Here is a 15,443-nt window from a genome sequence, read left to right on the forward strand (position 1 = left end):
GCTCCCCTGTGTTATTAAAAATATGTTTATATTTTCATTGATTTCAGAGAGGAAGGGAGAGGGAGAGAGGATAGAAACATCAATGAAAGAGAGAATTACAGATCCGATGCCTCCTGCACGCCCCACAAAGGGTGTCGAGCCCGCAGTCCGGGCATGTGACCTGACTGGGAATCGAACCGTGACCTCCTGGTTCATAGGTCGATGCTAAACCCCTGAGCCACCCCAGCCGGGTATCCCTGTGTCACCGCCTTTGCCCTGTCACCGGATAAAACAAGCAGATGACGCTGTAAAATAAGCGCAGGCGGCGGCGAGAGGAACCGCAGGCGATGGGGCCGGAATGCGGTGCAGGTGGGCGTGGGGATCACCAAGCAGGAGACAGGCCTATTTCCATTGATGACGGACACGATGCGTTAACATCTGTGTTAAATGCTGAAACCAAATGACCAGCACTTGTGTCCAGAAGCCAGAGAGACTCAGAGATTTTGAGAAAGGTTTTCGCTCTCTGGGAGCGGGCTGCTCCGGACGATGTGGAATCGTGTGGCTCCTGTCAGGAGTCTCCCTTCTGAGTTTCTTCAATGACTTGAGGGCGGCTTCATTCCTAGACCCCTCTCATCTCCCACATTATCAGAAAGTCACTGAATGTGTCATTTTTATGGCAAAATTAGACTATTTTAGACGTTGCTAATGTACGTTGTAGTTTTAATAGAAGTGATCAGTGAGCAGGAATTAAGGGCCAAGAGAATGTTCTCACAGGTGACAGTGTCCTCGTAACTGTGCAGGGTACCTGTCCTTTTGGTCGTAAGATCTGAAATCAGCATATTCTCTCTGTATGTTTTGTGAACCATTGAGTCCATTTGGCGTCCTTTCAGGTCATCTCCAGGTGACATTCCGAAAGGTGAGCGCACCCAAGGGCTGCCCTGACAACCAAGTACAGAATTGGAAGAACACACTTCCGTGTGGCGGTGACCGGAAGTACTGCAGGCCCAGGAGCTTCTGCAAAGGAGAGACCAGCTGGTGTGGCAACCCATGCAGAACAGAACCCGGGCGATTCACGAAGCCCAGGCCAGGAGCCTCAGGGCTGGGGTTCAGAGAAGCACATTGGGGGTCTCAGCAGTGAGGGCCCTGGCCCTGGAGGGATGGAGCCCAGAGAGAGGGTGGGGCAGGGCCCTGCTGGAGAAGACCAGGAGGAGGGAGGGTGGAGAAGAGCAGCCATTGGGGGAAGGAGCTGCCCACGTGGATGTGGCCCTGGCAGCCTGGACCTGCCTCTCCCTGCCTTTATCCACCTGGAAGCCTCTCCTTCTGCAGTGACTTGATTCATGTTCAACGATTCAGGAAGTCTTTGCTAATGAAACAAGTCACATAATACAGAGGTATCTCATGGGAAAGTTTATAGTCTCTCTCTCAGCACCACCCCTGCCCCACCCTTCCCTAATCTCCCTCTTCTGCAGAGAAACAAGTACTTTGAACACAAAGTACTTCCCCGTCTCTTTATTGGTTCAGTTCTTGACCAATATTAATTGAGCACCTACTATGTGGAGACTTGATCCAAGGCACAGGGGGCACAAATATGAGGAAGGTGCAGGGGGCTCCGCACCTCCAGGGGGTTATGTCGTGGTGGAGGGAAGTACAAAAGGAGGGAGGTTTCTAGATGTAGAGGTAAAAGTGAGGGGTCCTTTCTGCTGAGGGGTCATTAGCTGGGGCTGAGAGAGTCTGAAGGGAGCAGTGGAGCAGGAGAGGGGTCAGTCTGGCTTCCCCTTGGAGATGACACATCTTGTCCTGTGCCAACATGAACAGAATTGATGCTCCCCCCCCCCCCCCCCATGGCAACTCCACCTTTGTCATCAGCGAGGCTCCCAATCACACTCACCTGCAGGTGCTGTGTGGTCCTGGCTCATACCACACGCTCCACGGCAGTCGCTGTCACAGCTCCTCTAGTGCTTATGTTGCAAGGACTGTTTCACTTCCTCATTTCTTCTTCCCGGGTTTCACTTTCGACCACTTCTAACCTGTCATTTGGATTTAAATGGTTTAAGATGTTAAACTTCTTTTCTCGTGAAAACAACAACAAAGCCAAGAGCAATCCTGGTGAACCCGCCTGGACTGATTTGCCTTCTCATCTGTGAGCTCATTTGGGACATGGTGCTCTATGCCCTTTAGGAAAACGTCTCCTTCTTGGAAGTGTAAGCTGTGTAGCGCTCCTCTGTTCATTCACTGTGTCACTGGGGTGTAACTTACAGGTGAGTGCAAGGTCCTAGGTTCCCAGGTGGTACAACATCACCCAGACTGAGGCGGGCGATGTCCAGAAACCCAGATGGGGAGTCCCTCCTGTCCCCTCCCAGCTGGCCCCCCTCCACAGGGAACCCGTGTGAGCACTTCCATTACCACAGGTTGGTTTTTGCCTGACTTTGCACTTCATAGAAGTGGAATGAAACAACATGACTCCTTTGAGATGTGACTTCTTCCATTCAGTATTGTATCTGTGGACTCAGCTGACGCTCCCTGGAGGCTGATGGTGCTGTGAGAAGGAGAAAAACACACAACACACCCCCAACAACCTGTCCGGCCTCGTCCAGTCGAACACCCACGAGGACAGCTGTCCCCCGCCATCCGCCACCCTCCCCAGATCTGCACGTGGCTGGGGGCCCTCATTGAACCCTTGTTTCAGGTTTAAATTGAGGGTCATGTACACGCTTCTCCCAATGGGACTGGCAAATTCAAAGTGTCCTCGCACTCTAGTGTGAGTGTTTGTGTAGAGTCTGGAACGACAGGGCAAACGCCCTGACTTACTGTTAAGTTACATGCTAGTGTATTGTGTGCTGGTTGGACTATAGCTTTCACTTCCCTGATCTTGCACATTTTCTGCAGTGAGGAGGGAGCACGTTTAAAATCACAGTCTTATCAGCTACATGGAACAGGAGTGAATTGTGATGCCCACCTCGTCCACGGCCCTGTGACACCAGGACTCAGGACTCACACAGGATGCGTGGCCACCAGGGCTCTCAAAGAAACAGCCTGCCCGGCCCACGTGGCTCAGTGGTTGAGTGTCGGCCTATGAACCAGCAGGTCATGGTTTGATTCCCGGTCGGGGCACATGCCCAGGTGGCAGGCTTGATCCCCAGTGTGGGGTGTGCAGGAGGCAGCTGATAAATGACTCTCTCTCAGCATTGAAGTCTCTATCTCTCCCTCCCTCTTCATTACTCTGAAATCAATAAAAAATGTATTTTAAAAGCCACCACACCAGAGCACGACAATGCCACCAGCTAAGTGACACCCACCATGTATTGTCTTGGGGACCAGACATCGCAGGCTGGGGGAGGGAGGGTGCAGGACTGGACGTGGTGGCCAGCGCTCCACAGGTTTAACCCCTCCTCCGTCCGTTCTTCTGCTGCCCCTCGCCCTGTCCTGCCCCACTGACCAGCCTCATCCGCTCTCCCTCGAGTGGCCGGGAAAATGAGCTCTAAGCGCCTGTGTCAGGGCTTTGCCTTTATGTCCCTCCTGGCTCTCCTGTCCCCAGTGCAGGACACTGGAGTCTCCAAATGAGTCGCCGGTAGAAACAGTGAATTGTTGGGTTTCCCACCGGCCATCCTGCTCAGAGTAACGACAACCGTCCCCTGAAAGGGTGCACAGGCGCAGAAGCTGGGGTAGGGCCCCTCCTCTTTCCCATGTCCATCCCGGATGAGACTGACATTGGAGGTGAGCGGCCCTCAGGGTCCAGAGGAGACCACAGAGGACAGCGCGGGAGCTGAGACCGGGGAGCCGTGGGCCTGGGACACTGTGGGGAGGAGGGAGGCTGGTGCTGCCTCCCCCACGCTCCCCTCTTCTAGACACAACCTGCCTTTCAGCCCCTCCAGGCCTGGAGGGAGATTCTGCCCTGAGGGGAAGGGCAGGGCGGGACCAACGTGAGCTGAGCTCCCCTTAGGAGCCACCCTGTAAGGGAAAGAACTGGACTCAGAGCCTTTGTCCGCCCATCACACAGAGAACAGAGAGGCTCCCAGCAGGGCAGCCAGGATGGCCTGGGAGCAGAGGATGCAGGGTGTTCCCGCCTCAGGAAGGGGCACTGCTCGTCCTCTCCACCCCCAGTCGCGAGGAACGGGGGACTTTGTGTTCCAGGCTCAAGTGTGACCTGAGCCCCAGCTGGTAGAGTTTGTCCCCGAGGGGATGCCCCTCTTCCCACTGACTGTGCATCCAGCTCCTCTCAGACCACCCTGTGCAGGCCCCACGCTCCCTCCCAGGGGACATGCTCAGCTCAGGGAGGGCAGGGCCAGCCCCACGGAGTCCGACCCTGGCGGCCCCACTGAGGACCAGGCTGCTCCCTTTCAGGCCGGCTCCTCTCATCCTATAAACATCATTGACTTTTTCTTGACCCTCCCATGAAGGTCCCCACAAAAGAGAAAGCCCTTTGCACTTTGCAGGTGTTTCTTGAACAATTTGGACTTCATGACACACTTACAGAGGAAAAGACATTTTATGGAGATTCTTAATCTTTCATTTTATTGTTTTGGATTTAAAATCAATAACAAAAATAATCATTTCCCTAAAAGGAAAAAATGTTTCTGATAGTAATGAATAGAATGTTACTGGTGTGCATTTGGAGCATATCATAGATTTTAAATGAAAAGTAAATCAATCAGATCTTTTAATAATTCCCTATGAGCTCATTCGCTGCCTTTTCTGGTTCCTTTGGATCAGGTTGGAGATGCGGCACGTGATGCGCTTTCATTTCTTGAAGAAAGTGTTTGATGTGTCGTTCACCAGAAGACCCCCGACTGTTTAGAGAGATTGAGTCCGTCCTTCAGTTTCCCTGATTCTGGATGGAGAAGGAGGAGGTGAAGGAAGCAGGGAGTGGGGCAGGTGGGAAGGTGAACAGAGCAGAGTCTGGGGCAGTCACAGGAGGGGAAGGAAAAGGGGCGCAGGAGGGGAGAAAGCAGAGGGACTGTGAGACCTGAGGGGAGGGATGGAGCTGGGGCCCAGGGGGGAGCAGGAGACCCAGAGACAGAGACAAGCCCAGGGAGAGAAGGGGAGGGGGGAGCAGGAGTGAGGAACCTCACCCTGAGAATGCTCTCCAGCTTCTGACATTGGGCTCCTATGTTTTCTAACAGTTCAATCTCGGGCTCGAACCGCTGGCCCTGGTTGTCCACGAAGGTGACCCAGCAGTGCTGGAGCTCTATGGGAACAGGGAGGGAAAGGTGAGCTCCTTCTAGAGCGGGGAGGGCCCAGGTCTCTGACTCTAGGGACACACCCTCCCCATCAGAATCTCCCTGCCCCCTTTCTCTCTCCTCCCAAGGCACTGAGCTCATCCCTCAAATTCTTCCTTCCACTGGAATCTGAGGCAGCCCCTCCCCTTCTACCAGGAAGGACCTGGGTCCTGATGGCACAGGGACCCACCTCCCCCCTTCCCTTGACCCCCTCTCTCCCCTGCACTCTCTCCTCCAGGAGACTCCATCCTCTCCAGACCCAGCAGCCCCCCTGCAGGCAGCTGACAGGCTTCCCCACCTGGATTCTCCTCCTGCCCCCTCTGTGTAGCCATTTCCCAGCCTCTCTGCCCTCCCACCTCCCACCCTCAGGAGTCCCTGCTGACCATTGAGGGTCATGATGGTGAGTTGGGCCCCAGCGTCCCGCAGCTGGCGCAGCCAATGCTTATATCTATCACGTTTTTTATAGATGCGAGCAGCAAAGATGCGCAGCCTCACGTGGCTGTTCTCGCCTAGGAATTCCACCAGTTTCTGGGCACAGTCAGGGCAGGGGCTCCAGGAGATGTAGCAGGTGAGTCTGTACTGCTTCCCCTCATCCAGGTGCCAAGAACGGACCCGATCCTGGAAGCACAACTCTGCATGACGAGGTTCCCAGTGTGTGTCAGCACCCTGAGCACAGGAGGCAGCCGATCAATGATTCTCTCTCATCCTTGATGTTTCTAAGGTTCTCTCCCTCTCCCTTCTTCCCTGAAATTAATAAAAAAAAATATTACAATGAAACATACAACAACGTGTCTTCTGATTTGATGATGAGGAGCTGATTTGATGATGAGGTTCTTGCAAACCAGCCCGGGAGTGGGGACGTCCTCTGCTTCCTGCCACTCAGACTGAGGCCTGTGGGTGTGTCTGGAGAAACTAGGAGATTCCTGCGTGTCATCTGCTTGCGTATGTGTGTGTGTGTGTCTGTGTTTGGTGAGTCAGGGCAGCCTTCGGGCCCGTTGCCCAGACACAGGTGTGTGCCAAGCCCGAACTTTGTCGTATCTTTGGCACCTGCGGTGGGACCACCAGCTGGAAACAAGGGAATCAGCCACAGCCACGGAGCCACCATGGAGTGCAGAGTGCGCTGGGAACAGACCCGGGGCTGCACTGGCCACGTCCGCTGGAAGGAAAGTGGGGCCGGCACAGGGTGGTCTGAGAGGAGCTGGGTGGACAGTCAGTGGGACAGAGGGGCATCCCCTCAGGGACAAACTCTACCAGCTGGGGCTCAGGTCACACTTGAGCCTGGAACACAAAGTCCCCCGTTCATCGAGGCTGGGGGTAAAGAGGACGAGCGGAGCCCCTTCCTGAGGAGGGCACACCCTGCATCCTCTGCTCCCAGGCCATCCTGGCCGCCCTGCTGGGAGCCTCTCTGTTCTCCTCTGTGTGATGGGCAGACAAAGGCTCCGAGTCCAGTTCCTTCCCCTACAGGGTGGCTCCTAAGGGGAGCTCAGCTCACGTTGGTCCCGCCCTTCCTTCAGGGCAGAGTCTCCCTCCTGGCTCAGCCCCGCAGGTCCCTGCACTGGGCCCGGCCATGCCCTGCAGTGGCGGCCGCGGGAGAGTCAGGGATGGGCACCCGGGGCCTGTCCTGTGGGGGCTCCGTGTCCTGTGCCCAGACCCTCCTCAGGTGGGAGCACCTGTCCTGTCAGCTGCGCTCTCGCCTCCTGCCTGGCTGTGCCGTGCTGCCCAGAGTGACCCCAACCTCCTGGGACCTCACTGGCCCAGGTCAGTCCAGGTAGGGCCTTTGTCAGAACAGAGAAATCAAAACCTAACTTGCCCCTGAGGGCACAGGATGAGACATTTGGGCAGAAAAGTTCCCTCTCCTATGACTCCATGTGGGTGCCATGAGTGGCCTGAGTTTAGGGAAGGGGTGGGGTGAAGCAGTGCCAGCTCAGCAGGTTCCAGATGCTCTGATGGCATATAAGGCACCTCAGTCCTTCAAAGCATCACAGGAGAAGGACGGGCCGAAACCAGCAGAGAAGGTGAAGGAGCTGAGACATGGAGGACAACCCAGCACCAAATGGCAGGTACCACTTGCCCCTGGAGGAGCCCTCCTTCTGAGTCCCTCCTCCTGGCTCCCTAACGGGACTTGCCTTCTCCCTAGGGAACCCCTGCTTCTCCTGTCTCTCCTGATGGCCCTTCTATGTCCAGGACCCTTAAGCTGATACCATGTTGACCTGTCCTAACCGCCTCCCATGTCCCCAGGCTAAAAACTGGGGGTCACCATTGAGGGTCCTGTTTCTCCTCTCCCTCCATCTCCCATGAAATCTATTCTTTCTGCTCTGAATTGAGACCCTAGGAGGTCACGTTCAGATTTATCTTTATGTTTTTGTAAAGGACACATTGTTTTTATGATGAGAAAGGAAATGTGTTGAGTTATTTGAGAAGACTAGTTTGGCATCTCTTTTCCGCAATGGGGCCACCCTTTCCCCGATGCACCATGTGGCTCAGGTTAACCCAGAAGAGCAGAGGAAACAGCGCCACTGGGCCTGCACCTGGCAGGGCTGGGTCAGCGGGACGAGGGCAGGACGGTGATGCCAGTAGAGGCCTTGTCAGAGCTCTGAGCCCCTGCACTGCTCCCGGGGGCACCCTGACAAAATGACTGGGCTGACTCCCCCAAGAACCCCCGAAAAGGTCAGAGAGGGAGGTTAGGTGGCTCCAGCTAAGTGAGTGGACGCCTATTCTCTGTGGGTCTAGCTGGGATGTGGGTGCAGAGGAGAGAAGAACGGGGTGATCCCCAGAGGAGCCCCATGCCTTGCTTCCTCCTGCCTGTGCCCACAGAACCCTGATGGATGCAACCACTTTCAAGGACAACTTCAGTCACAGACGGGCGAGAAGAACATACCTGTGCTACCAGGTGGAGGTCTGGGAGGGCGACGCCTGGGCCCCAGTGGAGGAGCTCTACGGCTTCCTGTGCAACCAGGTGAGCGAGCACAGCAGGCAGGGCCCCCGGGACACTCGGGGAGAAGGTTCCATGCCCGCGGGGTGTCCTCTGAGCAATGTCCCTTGGCCCCCAGCTGCTGTGGCGTTGCCCAGAGGCAGAAAGGACGGACTCTGCTGTGATTGGCAGCTTGGAGCCCCACATCAGAAAGCAGTCACAGTGTCCCAGGGCCTGGGCCCACCAGCCCAGGGTCAGCCCAGCCTCCAGGGTCAGCCTGTCCCTCCTGCTGTGCCTCTGAGGAGGGGTCAGGCCAGAGGGAAAGGCACCTGGACAAAGGGACTGTTCTCCCCTGAACCCGCCAGGGCCGCCTCTGGCCAGAGAGCCAGAGCTCCCCCTTGGTGCTCCCTCCAGTCACTCCTGGGACAGCCTGGCAGGGTGCTGTCCCCACAAGTGCATTGCCAGCTGCACGTAGCCCAGGACGCCTCCTGGGTCCCCAGGTACCATCCTCTGCCACTAGGGCTCTGCGCTAGCTCCGTGGGCCTGACTTCTTCCTCCTCCTTGAGCCCCTGGTTGAAAACCCTTCCCTGGGCGGGTGGGCTAATCTCCATAATCTGTGAGCCCAGCAGTGACGCTCATCCCGTGTCTCCCGCACCTCTGCCTCGGTGCCCTCACCCCTTCTTCCCGCAGAGTTGTGTCTCCCTTGGGCTCAGCACAGGGGGAAGCCCAGAGTAGAAGCGTGTGGAGGTGTTGGTGCACAGGCGGAGCTCGAGGTAGGGGAGTAGAGGGAGAGCGCCCCTGCCTGGAGGGAGCACCCACCCCTGTGGCATCAGGCCCATGACCTTGGGGCTCATCTGCCTCTTCCCTCTGTCCTCAGCTATTTATTTATTTATTTGTTTGTTTGTTTGTTTGTTTGTTTGTTTATTTATTTAAAAGACTTTTATTGATTCCAGAGAGGAAGGGAGAGAGAGATAGAAATATCAGTGAGGAGAGAGAACCATTGGTTGGCTGCTGCCTCCTGCATGCCCCGCCCCCTGATGAGAATCAAGCCTGCAACCTGGGCCTGGGCCCTGACCAGGAATGGAACTGGTGACTTTGTTTTGGATGGGTCTCTGCTCAACCCACTGAGCCACACCGGCTTGCTGCCATCAGCTCGTTGTCCCCCTGCGGGGCCTGACTAGGTGCAGCTCCTGAAAGTATAGGCTTTGGGCACAAAATAGAGTCTCTCTGGCAAGTCTGTATCAAGATATATCACATGGAGCCCAGCTCTGTGTTCTCAGTGGTTAGAGCGTCAGCCTGCACAGTCAGGGGCCAGGGGTAGGATTCCAGGTCAAGGGCACTTATCTCAGTTCCAGCTTTGATCCCTGGCCCCGGGTCGTGGAGTGTGGGGTAGGCAACCAGTGGATGTGTCCTCCCACATTGATGTTTCTCTCTCTCTGCCCCCTCCTCCATCCCTCCACCCTTTCTCTTAAGACCAATGGAAAAAATCTACCAGGTGAGGATTTGAAAAAAGAACCATATTTAATGCAAAACTTTAAAAAATCAAAACTAATGCAAATTCCATGGTGAATGGAATATCGACAGGCTAAGTGAAGACTGATCAGTTACAGAGCCATGGTAGCCATGGTTTGCTGATGTAGGAAAGTCCTCACTGCTGATGTGCCCTTTGTAGATGCTGATATTATGTGATTTGTGTCGCCTGACCTTTGACCCTGTAGATGAGTGATGGCGTACCATTTGAGCTGAACATTTTAGCATTTTGAAAAACCCTAACTTAACTCTGGTGCCGTGTCACATATAGAAATTTTTTGACATTTGCAACCATAGTAAAACAAAGATTTATATTTTCGATAATTATTTTATACATTTAAATGCCATTTAACAAAGAAAAATCAACCAAGAAATGAGTTGGCGTGTCACCTCTGACACGCGTGTTATAAGTTCGCCATCACTGGTGTAGATCCTGCATTGAGATAGCGTTCATCCTGACGCTGAGCTGTGCCCCTTCAGTCCTGTGCTGGAGGCCAGGCCTCACCTGCCTCTGGCTGGTGCCACCCTCGCCTGTTCACAGCAAGTGACAGATCCCTCTTCTCCCTCCATGTGCTCAGGGACTCCGTCATGCAGAGTTGTGCTTCCTGGATCGGGTCCCTTTTTGGAACCTGGAAGAGGGGAGGCAGTACAGACTCACCTGCTACATCTCCTGGAGCCCCTGCCCTGACTGTGCCCAGAGACTGGTGGAATTCCTGGGCAATAACAACCACATGAGGCTGCGCATCTTCGCTGCTCGCATCTACACCTTTGTCAGTGGACATGAGGATGGGCTGCGCCAGCTGTGGGACGCTGGGGCCCAACTCACCATCATGACCCGCAATGGTCAGCAGGGACTCCTGAGGGTGGGAGGTGGGCGGGCAGAGAGGCTGGGAAATGGCTACACAGAGGGGGCAGGAGGAGAATCCAGGTGGGGACACCTGTCAGCTGCCTGCAGGGGGGCTGCTGGGTCTGGAGAGGATGGAGTCCCCTGGAGGAGAGAGTTCAGGGGGGAGAGGGGGTCCTGGGAAGGGGGGACATGGGTCCCTGTGCCATCAGGACCCAGGTCTTCCTGGTAGAAGGGGAGGGGCTGCCTCAGATTCCAGTGGAAGGAAGAATTTGAGGCATGAGCTCAGTGCCTTGGGAGGAGGGAGAAAGGGGGCAGGGAGATCCTGATGGGGAGGGTGTGTCCCTAGAGTCAGAGACCTGGGCCCTCCCTGCTCTAGAAGGAGCTCACCTTTCCCTCCCTGTTCACATCAGACCTGCAGCACTGCTGGGACACCTTCGTGGACAACCAGGGCGATCCATTCGAGCCCTGTCCTATCCAGGTAGAACACATAGGAACCGAATCTCAGGAGCTGGAGAACATTCTCAGGGTGAGGTTCCTCCTTCCTGCTCCCCCCTCCCCTTCTCTCCCTGGGCCTGTCTCCGCCTCTGGGCCACTTGCTTCCCCCAGGACCCCAGCTCCATCCCTCCCCTCAGTCTCACAGTCCCTCTGCTTCCTCCCCTCCTGCGCCCCTTTTCCTTCCCCTCCTGTGACTGCCCCAGACTCTGCTCTGTTCACCTTCCCACCTGCCTCACTCCCTGCTTCCTCCACCTCCTCCTTCTCCATCCAGAATCAGGGAAACTGAAGGACGGACTCAATCTCTCTAAACAGTCGGGGTCTTCTGGTGAACGACGCATCAAACACTTTCTTCAAGAAATGAAAGCTCATCACGTGCTGCATCTCCAACCTGATCCACAGAAACCAGCAAAAGGCAATGAATGAGCTAATAAGAATTTTTTTTTTTAAAATCTGACCGATTTACTTTTCAATTAAAATCTATGATATGTTCTAAATACACATCAGTAATATTGTATTCATTACTAACAGAATCATTTTTATATTTAGAAAATTAATTATTTACATTGATTTTAAGTCCAAAGCAATAATATGAAAGATTAAGAATCTTCCACAAAATGTGTTTTCCTCTGTAAGTGTTTCATGAAGTCCAAATAGTTCAATAAACACTTCTGTAGGTACCTCATGGGAGGGCAGTGGTCACACTAATTGCCACTGGCCACGTATAGTCAGCAATATTTATAGGAGCGGAAGCTCAAACCCGAGGGCCTAAACACATCGACCAAGGATGTGCTGAGAGTAGTGCTGTGTGAAATGACAGCCCCTGCAATAGGAGAAGAGAAAGGCTCAGGGCCACTATTGGGAAGAGCAATTGAAGTTGACATTGGCTGAGGGGAGGGCTGGGGATTACTGAGTCCTCAGGCCTTTCCAATTCCACTCCCTGGAGAGGACGCTGGAGGGAGGGGCTTCCCTGCAGAGAGGATCCCTCTGCCCTTCCCAGGACCTGGCCACGCAGGATGCAGTGCAGGCAGCAGCTGTCTGTCCTGCCGTGTCTCTGTGGAGCCTGAATCATGCTGAGCGAGTCCCTGGCAGCAGGCATCCTGCACAGGCCTTACAGGCAACAAAGGCTCCACATGCTTCTCTCACATGTCCGGACCCCCCCTGTCACAACCTCACACAGGACTGTGAGGGTCTGGGACTGAATCCTTTAGTTTAGAGACATTGGAGGGATAGAGAATGACAGTCATATGCTTGTGGCCAAAGCAGTAGGAGGGGACTGAGTCAGGAGGACACAGAGCCAGAGGGAAGACCTGATAGACAAAGTGACCTGAAGAGATGGAAGAAGAGGACAGGAGAGGGGTGGTGGGGTGGGGTGCGATGGGGAGGGATGGGGTGGGGCGGGGCAAAGCAGGGCTGGAGGCCAATGGTGGGAGACAAGGGGCAGGAATGAGATCCAGGACAGAAGGCTGGGTTGTCAGGGGACTGTGGCCGCCATGGAGGGGCTGAAAGTCAGCTTGTTTCCCAGGACAAGACCTGTGGGAGGAGGAGGACAGTGTGGGCCTGGTCAGCCAAACAGTGATGCTATTGGAATCTCTCCCCCAGCCCTGAGCCCCAACTCAGCTCTGGGGGGTTGTCTCCTCCTGCTGGTCTCCTCCAAGCCTCAGATGGGGGCCACCTCCACATCTGAAAGTCGGGCCTGATGCTTCCAGCTCCCTCTCTGCCATTTCCTGACCCCATTCCCTCAGGAGGGAGAGGATGAAGGAGAGTTTTTTGTTTGTTGACAGACAGATCCTGCCCCAGGTTTATTTGTACAAACAGCAGAGGAGGGCACCAGGGCCACGCAGACAGCAGCCCAGGGGCCCCCCAGTCCTTCCGTCCTCACGTCGGCAGACAGAGGCCTGTACTGTGGAGCCTTCGTGGGGCCTGGGCTACTTTGGGAGCAGGTGCCTGGGTACCTTTGGGAACCTGAACTTCAACCTGACGCACAGCCTGGGTCTTGGTTTCCGCCTTGGCCTTGGCCTTTGGCCGGCAGAGCCTGGGCCTCTTCCCAATGTAGGCATGAGCACGTTTCCCAGGCTTGGGGTGAGCAATTTCGGCAGGTCAACTGAGTTTGCGGCGGCAGCCCTTTGGGGTATTGGACCTGGGCTCCTTGACACAATTCCTCTAAGTTTTCTCAGATCACCAATTTGTAAGAAAAAGAAAAAAGAACAGGCAGAGTTTCTGCAATGATGTTAAATTGCAAGGTAGTATTTTCAATGTTTAAATGCTAAGAATAGTTTCATCAGTGAGATGTCCCTGCCACCTGCTTCCTTGTCTGTTTTGCAGGTTTTTGCCATTATGGCAGGGGCGGGGCAATCAGTGAGTTCCACCCCCTGCCACATCCTGATTGGGTCATGCTGTGGTCCAACCCCTGCAGGTCTAGGGGTCCCCAAAGGTGTGGATGGAGTCGGCAAAGAAGGAATGACACAGAGGCAGCGTTCAGTTGATCAGCAGCCTAGCCAGGATCTCTAGCCAAGTTCTGGTCAGGATCTCCAGCCAGGTTCTGTGTCCATGTTCTCTTGCTAGGTTCTCCAGCCAGGTTCTGTAGCCATGTTCCTTCGCTAGGTTCTCCAGCCAGGTTCTGTCCAGGTTTTCCACCCAGGTTCAGTCACCAGGTTCTAGTCAGGTTCTCCAGCCAGGTTCAGTCACCAGGTTCTAGTCAGGTTCTCTTGCCATGTTCTATCCAGGTTCTGTCTCTAGGTTCTTCAGCCAGGTTCTCTCGCTAGGTTCTGTGTCCTGTTGTCTTGTTACATCTGTATTTATACCAGTTTATTCCAATCCTATCAACTTCTATTCCAAAGGTTAGGGCGTTTCTTATCTCCATTGCAGGGAGTAAAGATTATGTAGCTTAAGCGTGATTGTTCGTAGTTAAAGTGATTAACTACCCGCCTGGCACTTAGTTAAGGGGTTTTATTCCCTCCCTAACTTCAGGGGAAAATTCCTACCTGGGGAAACAACCTTTCTCAGAGAGGTGACCTTGGTTAAAACACATAGTGCCAAGAAGGTGAGCAAACATATTAAGAACAGTATGCAATATACGCCAAGTCCCTTGAAACATATGCTGTGCAGATGTTTCTTCCCTGCAGCGACTGTGTCAAGCAGCAAGGATGGAATGGCTCCCAGCAGGGTCAGAAGTGCACATGTGACCTAAATCCGTCCAATCAGTGTGAACCTCAGGACTTTTTCCTGGGAATTCTGGGACACACCATTGGTTTGGATGGTGTGTGAACATGTGGGGCGTGGTGCTGCTGTAACAATTTTTTAAAAAATAATTTATAAAAATTGATTTCAGAGAGAGAAATATGATTGCGTTGCCTCTCATAGGTGCCCCAACCAGGGATGGAACCCACAACCTAGGCATGTGCCCAGGCCGGGAGTTGGACCCACAGCCTTTTGGGGTAGGGGAGGACACTCCAACCCTCGGAGCCCCTCAATCAGGGCATTGTTCTACCTCAGCGAGCTGGTCTGTAAAGAAGCCAACACAAGGGCACTTGCAGGGGGAAGGAGCCCGAGCCCTGATGTAACAATGACCTCGTTAGTCCCAGTCGTTGGTTAATCCACCTGGAATGGGTGTCTGTCCCGACTGAACCCATCCTGAGCCGTATCCTATCTGGTTTTTCTCACAGCAAGCTGAGAAGGTGTGCATCTGACTGGCAGGGTGAGATGCTGTTTGCATCTTTTTTTTATTTCCTTTACCCCCAACCAAGGCCTACATGCGTTTTGTTGACCATTAACTCCTTTCTGTGAACAAAGCAGCGTGTGGAGCCACCTTTGGTTCACAGAGCCCTTCCTCCTGGAAGTCACGGCCACATCAACTCTGGCATCGACCCAAAGGCCCATTCCTAGCCCAGGACTCACAGGGACCATGATCTGTAAGTAAAAGCCTCTTACCAGGCTTGGAATGACCAGCCAAATGACAAGCCGGGCAGCACTTTTCCTTCCTGTTGGCACTCACTGTGCCGAGGGCTCGCCGTGTGCCTCACCATGTGCAGGGTTGGCTGCTCAAAGGCACAGGAGCCCCTGCCATGTGGATGCCATCATTGCTTCTCTACTGCGTATAGTCCTGATGCCTGCAACGTACAACAGTGTCATCCGATAGAGGGGTTTTGTCAATAGTCCTTTGGCTTTCTCTCCGAGCAAAGTCTTTATCATGTTCTGCCCAGCAGGTTTACAGTCTTCTTGGTAATTGTATGACTGGCTTTTATGTGCATTTAAGAGGGAGCAACTTAGAATGATGCTTCTGTAGCTTTGGTCTCCCCTGCACCTTTAGTAACAAGAATTATTCATTTCTTATTAGAAAGCATTTTTTGTGCTTCTGAAAAAACTGCAGTGATTGCTTTTTTGGAAGGTCATGGAAGACCTTTTTCATGGCTCCAGACTACTATTTATCAAAGCTTTAGTTTTAATGGTAACATATTGAGGACTAGGG

At 53.9% G+C, this 15,443-nt stretch overlaps 2 protein-coding genes across 2 annotated transcripts; one reads left to right on the plus strand and one right to left on the minus strand.

Annotated features, from left to right (window-relative positions):
* Positions 1–3,915: 3,915 nt before the first annotated feature.
* On the minus strand, positions 3,916–6,575 carry LOC111823020 (DNA dC->dU-editing enzyme APOBEC-3G-like). Its single transcript, XM_023747621.1, has 4 exons — positions 6,551–6,575; positions 5,579–5,827; positions 5,049–5,164; positions 3,916–3,927 (listed from the first exon to the last, which is right to left on the minus strand). Exons 1-4 carry the CDS (start codon positions 6,573–6,575, stop codon positions 3,916–3,918), a joined length of 402 nt encoding a protein of 133 aa, XP_023603389.1.
* A 585-nt stretch (positions 6,576–7,160) lies between these two features.
* LOC111824111 (DNA dC->dU-editing enzyme APOBEC-3G-like) lies at positions 7,161–11,427 on the plus strand. Its single transcript, XM_023747620.1, has 5 exons — positions 7,161–7,255; positions 8,010–8,151; positions 10,215–10,479; positions 10,894–11,009; positions 11,250–11,427. Exons 1-5 carry the CDS (start codon positions 7,227–7,229, stop codon positions 11,262–11,264), a joined length of 567 nt encoding a protein of 188 aa, XP_023603388.1. The 5' UTR covers positions 7,161–7,226; the 3' UTR covers positions 11,265–11,427.
* Positions 11,428–15,443: the final 4,016 nt, after the last annotated feature.

Source organism: Myotis lucifugus, unplaced genomic scaffold, assembly GCF_000147115.1.
Source record: "Myotis lucifugus unplaced genomic scaffold, Myoluc2.0 scaffold_930, whole genome shotgun sequence".
Lineage (NCBI taxonomy): Eukaryota > Metazoa > Chordata > Mammalia > Chiroptera > Vespertilionidae > Myotis > Myotis lucifugus.

Excerpts from the sequence above, each read along its gene's own strand:
- LOC111823020 (XM_023747621.1), bottom strand. The coding sequence starts at position 6,575 with ATGGCCTGGGAGCAGAGGATGCAGG. Across the intron at positions 5,828-6,550 it reads CTGGGAGCAGAGGATGCAGG|AGTTGTGCTTCCAGGATCGG; the intron begins GTGTGCCCTCCT and ends CTCGTCATGCAG. Across the intron at positions 5,165-5,578 it reads CACCATCATGACCCTCAATG|AGCTCCAGCACTGCTGGGTC; the intron begins GTCAGCAGGGAC and ends CTGTTCCCATAG.
- LOC111824111 (XM_023747620.1), top strand. The coding sequence starts at position 7,227 with ATGGAGGACAACCCAGCACCAAATGGCAG. Across the intron at positions 8,152-10,214 it reads ACGGCTTCCTGTGCAACCAG|GGACTCCGTCATGCAGAGTT; the intron begins GTGAGCGAGCAC and ends CCATGTGCTCAG. Across the intron at positions 10,480-10,893 it reads CACCATCATGACCCGCAATG|ACCTGCAGCACTGCTGGGAC; the intron begins GTCAGCAGGGAC and ends TGTTCACATCAG.